This window comes from Coffea eugenioides, chromosome 2, assembly GCF_003713205.1.
Source record: "Coffea eugenioides isolate CCC68of chromosome 2, Ceug_1.0, whole genome shotgun sequence".
Classification (NCBI taxonomy): domain Eukaryota; kingdom Viridiplantae; phylum Streptophyta; class Magnoliopsida; order Gentianales; family Rubiaceae; genus Coffea; species Coffea eugenioides.
Window position 1 is genome coordinate 23,797,724 of NC_040036.1, and position 6,837 is coordinate 23,804,560.

Below are 6,837 nucleotides of genomic sequence, written 5' to 3' on the forward strand. Positions count from 1 at the left end.
TTTGTGATTACTAATTCAGCTAAACACGTTTCTTCATTTATGCCCAATGTGTCTACGTAATTAAATCAATGTTGTTAAATTCGGATCGAATAGCGACTCGACTAAAATATTGGGTTATGAATCAATTGGTCGGATCGATCGGATCGTTCTAAAAACTTGCTGACGTCAATGTGATGTCATAATTATTTTATATTTTTATAAGTTTCAAAAATATTGAAATTAATTCTTGGTTACATTCAACCAACCATATAAAATGTTTCAAAAATATTAGACTTGCAATCAAATATACATCTAAAAATTATATATAAAAGTGTAAATTCATGGCTGAAATATGCCCATTTTCCAAAACTACTTGAAAAACTAAATTAAGACAAATTAATCCAAGTTGAAATTACTAATGCTAAATTGATAAAATGATAGAAATAAAAACTTCTTAATTTGGAAATCATTTAGGGAAGCGAGTAATTTTGGTGTTTACACTAAGTGGGTGGTATTTTCTTATTTTTATTAATAAAAGAAAATTTTACAATTTAGGTAATTCAAATTATGTTTGGGGGAAAACAAGAAAGAAAAATTTGAAAATCGAGTCATTGATTTAGCTGATTTTGAAAGGTTTTGACTAATTTTTTATCAAAATGATTTTAAGCTATAAACCAGCTCCAAAATCAGGTCAATTCCCTATCGGACCGATCGGTCCAGTTCGAGTCTAACAACAGTTAATCAAATCATGTACGCTGTTTCATACTTTCATCGACCTAATAAAATTTCCTAAATATGTTAACAGAGTGCATGCAAGTTTATGCGGCATTTCTTGCTGTATCCTAGTGGTATCTTTCAACCGGCAAGGGGAAAATTAATTTGTGCCTCGTTTATTCATATATTTGACAAACTGTATTTGAATGAATCTGGCAGTTTTTTTTTTTTTTTTAGAAAAATGTTATTTGCACTCTCATTTTTATTAATCGCACTCTCGCTATCATTTTTATCATATAGTTTTTATTTATTAGACTATATGACAAAACAAATAGTACAAGTGCAATTAACAATAAAAAAAAATAAAGTATAAATAATATGTTTTTCTTTTTTTTATTACGACCAATCCACTTAAGAGAATAAAAACATGTCCAACCAAATCTTACAAAGAATCAAAATACTACTATATTTTTTGCTACAACGTGTTAGATAATTTAGATTATAGCAATTTGGTATATGTGATTCGATATTCAGATGAATAATACTGCAATCCTTGCCGACGCAGTTTCGAATTTGTTCCAAAATCTATTTTCTTCTTTTTATGAGATTTAGTCTCAATAAGAATGCTAGTTTTAAGTATCCACGTATTATGATATGAATAAATTACACCAATTCGTTACGTATGGGTGAGGAGAATCGAGCCAATTATAATTTGGCTTATTCAAGGGTCCCATTGATACACATGCAATGGGAATTGAACATATCAATTTGTCAATAATGAGAAGGAGCTTTTAAACCAAACTGTACTTTAGCCACATCCGCCCATTGAAGTACAATTTGACACGTTTGCTAAAAGGTACGCGTTGAGAAAAAGCAAAAATGGACCCGATTCGCTCCAAACAATTCATGAATGTCCAAATTGAAGTATGAACGACAGGTGTTTTTTTTTTAGTCAAATCTCGATATTCAAATGCCACTCTCCTGTTTAGGCGATCCAGGACACAAAACATTGGGGAGTTACATTTTATTGCAAGAAAATTTCCAGGGAATTGTGATTTTATATGAAGAATGTCTTGTTACTCCTTATTGTTACTTGTAAGAGTTTCTTCTTTTTCTGGTCAGTAAATGGTACAATTTGAAGCTATTCGACTTTTTGCTTTCTGGGTACAATTTGAAGCAAATGATCTGTGATATTAGACGGGAGACGGAACAAAACTTTGAAACGGATACTGGAATGGATACAGGCTGCGTGAAAATGAATCCTATCTCCTGGTCCCATCCTGCAGTAATTGGTCCTGCGACAAATGCTGAGCAAAATGGAAGACTTTGCTAGCTGAGGATGTCTTGGCGCATCAAATACTCTCTAATCATGGGCACAAAAATTCCACATGGTTTGCCTAACATGAACCATAATAACAGTAGTATCATTCAAGGAGGCAACGTTATATCTTGATTCTCCAAAACGTGCAAAGGGCTGTTTACATTGCTTGATCCAGCCACCTGCAGTGTTCATTAATAACCTAAACAACAGTAGCGGCATTTTTTTTTTCCAAATGATAACAAATTTTATAACCAAGCAGAAATTACAGAGTTGGAGCAACTGCTCTTACATCATTCTTGGCTAAACTAGTAAACCAAATTGGAAAGGAATCCTTCCAACTGATTTCGTCATACAAGCTTGTGGCAAATTTTGCCAGCTTATGAGACACACGATTGCCTTCTCTTTTGACAAAAGAGAAATGGCAAATATCAAAACCATGACTTAAAACCAAAACATCACTTAATATGGTCCCGTGACTGGATCATCCACATTTCTCTCCCTAAGCTTGTCCACCATCAGTTTACAATCAGATTGTATTTCAACTTTGTTCCAGCCACACAATCTAGCCTTGATCACAGCTTTTCTAATAGCTAAGGCCTCCTCCACTACTGGGATTCCGTTCCTGCTTTCACCAGCTGCCCAAGCCCCTACAACCTCTCCATCCTCCTTTCTGGCCACTACTCCCCACCCAATTCTTCTATCTTTTAACACCAAGGCTGCATCAGTGTTTAGTTTAATACAGCCCTGAGGGGGTGGAAGCCAACTACTTACCCCAGCTACCTGTTCCTTCTTCCTTTCCTCAGCATTAGCCACCCCCTTCCTAACATCTGTATACTCAGCCCACTCCTGCACAGCTTTACTAGCTGTTCTCCCAGGGCAGTTACTCCTATCATCAAACTGCACTTGGTTCCTTGATTTCCATATTTGCCAAAGTATATTCACTGTCAAAGTAATGTGGTTTCTTCCTTCCACTATGTCCTTTGCTTCCATCAAGCTATTCCACCAAAGTCAAAAGCTGTGCCTGAACTCTTTTAAACCATCCCAACATTTGGAGCTGCCTTCCATATATACTCTGCATGCCTACAAAAGAAAAACATGTCTTCCAAAGTTTCTGTCAACTCCCCACAACACCTGCATTTGTCCTCACCCTTACCTATTCTCCTTCTGATCACCTCGTTGACTGGTAAGACACCATGCAAACATTTCCAGATAAAATGTTTCAGTTTATGTTTGATGTCTAACCCTCATAGCACCCTCCAGGCTTTAGAGTTGGGTTCATTCCTGCTATTGCTGGCCTCTTGCTGATCCTTCCTTCTCAATTCCCAACTCATATCTCTAGCCAGCATATATCCAGTTCTGACAGAATACTGACCAGATTTGGTAAGTGGCCACACCAACTTATCCTTTCCAGCACATAGACTAATTGGAGTTCTTTCTATCCTACTGCAGTCCTCCTCATTTAGCAAAGATTCCATCACAGCTCTGTTCCACTTCCTATTCTGGATCAGCTCATATACTTTATGGACATGACAACCTGTAGGCCTTTGAGTAGCCACCATACCCGTTCCTCCACCTGGTATCCACCTGTCCTTCCATATATCCACTGTTCTACCATCCCCTACTCTTTTCCTAGCTTCTCTTTCCATCACCTCCCTTGCACTCATTATGCTCTTCCAGATCCAGGAGTCACCTGCCCTTATATGTGTCTTCCAAATAGATTCCTCTTTGAAGTACTTTCCCTTTAATACCTTACTCATCAACAGATTAGGTTGTGTCAGAATCCTCCATAACATCTTAGCCAACATGGCACTGTTAAAATCCTACAAATCCCTAAAGCCCAAGCCACCATTCCCTTTAACAGCAGCTAACTTCCCCCATCCTACCCAATGAGTCTTCCTCTTTCCTTCACTCTCTCTCCACCAAAAGCAAGCCATTTCTCTACTTATATCTTGACACAAGCTCTTAAGCAATTCATAACATAGGTAGGCATTGCTAATATCACAGATTTCAACAACACTTCCTTCCCAGCCTGACTCAACAGTTTTTTTTCCACCCCTTAAGCTTTTCCAACACTCTTTCCTTGATATAGCTGAAAACCTGATTTTTAGATCTCCCAATAACCATAGGTAACCCAAGATACTTGCTCTGGTCCACCTGTTTCATTCCTCATAGTATTCTGAGGATTTCTGCCTTATTACTCATCTCAGTGTTTTTACTGAAAAAAACAGAAGATTTATCTAAATTAATCTTCTGTCCTGAAGCTGCTTCATACATCTCCAAGATTTCCATCACCTGTTTAGACTCTTCTATATTGGCCCTACAGAAGATGAGAGTGTTATCTGCAAAGAACAAATGAGAAATAGCAGGACTGGCTTTGGCAATCTTTAGTCCTATCAGACAATGGTTATCCAATGCATGCTTTAACAGACTAGACAGACCTTCAGATACCAATACCAATAAGAACAGGTATGGGGATAGTGGATCCCCTTGCCTTATCCCTCTTGAAGGCCTAACCCAACCTTTCTTTTCACTATTCACATTAAAAGAATACCCAACAGAAGACATACATTTGAAAATTCAGTTTATCCAAGTCTAACAAAATTCCATTTTTTCCATCATCTTAACAACAAAAGGTCACTCAACTCTGTCATAAGTTTTAGCCATATCTAATTTAAGAGTCATAAACTCATTAGATCCTGTTCTTCTTTGATTTAAACAATGAATACTTTCATGAGTAACCACAATATTATCAATGATTTGTCTGTCAGGAATAAAAGCAGACTGATTACTACTAATGCAATGGTGCAGAAAGGGTTTTAACCTGTTAACAAGAATCTTAGAGATAATTCTGTACACGACATTACACAAACTAATAGGCCTATATTGAGACACTGAGATAGGAGATTCAACTTTAGGAATTAGAGTGATAATAGTCTCATTAATAGCCTGCAGTAAATGACCAGAATGAAAGAAACTAGAGATGGCTGCAATAAGATCATTTTTTATACATCCCAGAAATGCTGAAAGAAAAGGGAGTCATACCATCAGGTCCAGGGGCCTTATTAGGATGTAAAGAAAAGACAGTTTTCCTGGCTTCCATCTCAGAGATGGGTTTGGTGAGCTTGCTGTTCTTCTGATCTGTAATCACCTGAGGAATACCCCTGAGTATTGCATCAAACTGCCTTGGATTACTGGAAGTGAGGAGTTTCTCAAAGTACTCATTAATTTCCCCTTCAACCTCTTCCTCAGATTCACACCAAGTACCATCATCCCTCTGTAGAGCAGATATACTATTCTTCTTTCTTCTTCCCTCTACCTCAGAATGAAAATACCTAGTGTTCCTATCCCCCTCCTTCAGCCATTGTACTCTGGCTTTTTGCCCCCAGTAAGCCTCTTCCTTCCTATAAGCCTCAGTAAGTTGTTTTTTCAAGGTACTCAATCTTCCCTTTTTATCAACTTGCTGTCCCATATTAACCTCTGCTATCTCCTTCTTAATCCTACTAACCTGTGATTTAGCATTAGCATTGTATTGCCTCCTCCAATTTAACATTAATTTTCTGTTGAAGCCTAAAACCTCTAGACCCTACCTGCTGTTTCCCCCAGGCTGTAGTAATAATACCCTTAACCTCCTTGTGCTGCACCCAATTTTTATCAAAGTAAAATCTCTTTTTCCATTTCCTATATTTTGGCTCAGTATCTAGTAGCAACATACAATGATCCGAAGCCTCATTATGCAGATGCACACACTTAGCTTTGCCATGTTCCCTTCTCCAGCCCCAACTACACAGAACTCTATCTAACCTTTCCTTAACCTCCCCATCTTCATCCCAATTATTACACCAAGTCCAGGGGATCCCCTCAAAGTCAATATCAATCAACTGGTTGTCATTAACAAAATTCCTAAACACTCTAAAACTGCTCTCACTTCTCAGCCTCCCACCCCATTTCTCTTCACTAGACAATATATCATTCATATCTCCTGCCAGGATCCAATTAGAACCCCATATAGCAGATCTATTTTCTATAATTTTCCACTGCTATGCTCTTACTAAATCTATACTACTAGCATAGACCCCAATAAATCACCAATCTGCCTCATTCCCCCTCCCTACCACATTAAGTTCTATAGTGAACTCAGTGAACAGAACTCTCCTAACTACTATCTCCTTCCTCCAAAATACAAACAAGCCTTCAGTCATACCAATTGGGTCAACCACAAACAGACTATCATATTTCAGCGTCCTCTTAATCTTATTCATAACAGCTTTTTTATTTTTATTTTCTGCTAAAAAAATAATCTCAAGGGAGTGGAGTCTCACAACCTCCTCCATTTGGAAAACTGTCAAGGGGCTCCCAGCATCTCGACAGTTCCACACCACAGCTCTCATTGAGGGCTAGGAGCCCTATTAAGATTAGGCTCCACCACCTTCAGAAGGTCTTCTCTACCAACTCCCCCTGCTATCCCCTTTAATTTTTTCTGTACTCCAATCACTAGCTCCCCACAGTTCTCCTTCCCAACCATATCCCCCTGTTTCCTCTTACCAGAATCCTTTTCTATATCCATTCCATAATTTTATCCCCCAAAGGCACTATTCTCCCCACTTCCTGCACCAACCTCCTCCAGCCCCTACTTCCCCTATACTTCCCAGCTCCCTTCCCTTTTCCCTCCTCTCTCCCCCTATCCTTACCCACCATTTTCTCCTCTTGCCCCCCATCAATCCACATTGTATCATCCTCCACCTTCTCCAACTGACCCTTGGTCCCCTCACCAGAACTCAGCTCTCCCTCTCCCTCTCCCTCTCCATTCAATCCAGAATTCTCTC

General features: G+C 38.5%; 1 protein-coding gene across 1 annotated transcript; it reads right to left on the reverse strand.

Annotated features, from left to right (window-relative positions):
* Positions 1–2,473: 2,473 nt before the first annotated feature.
* On the reverse strand, positions 2,474–3,004 carry LOC113759290. Its single transcript, XM_027301858.1, has one exon. The coding sequence runs from the start codon at positions 3,002–3,004 to the stop codon at positions 2,474–2,476; it is 531 nt and encodes a 176-aa protein (XP_027157659.1).
* Between the last annotated feature and the right edge of the window lie 3,833 nt (positions 3,005–6,837).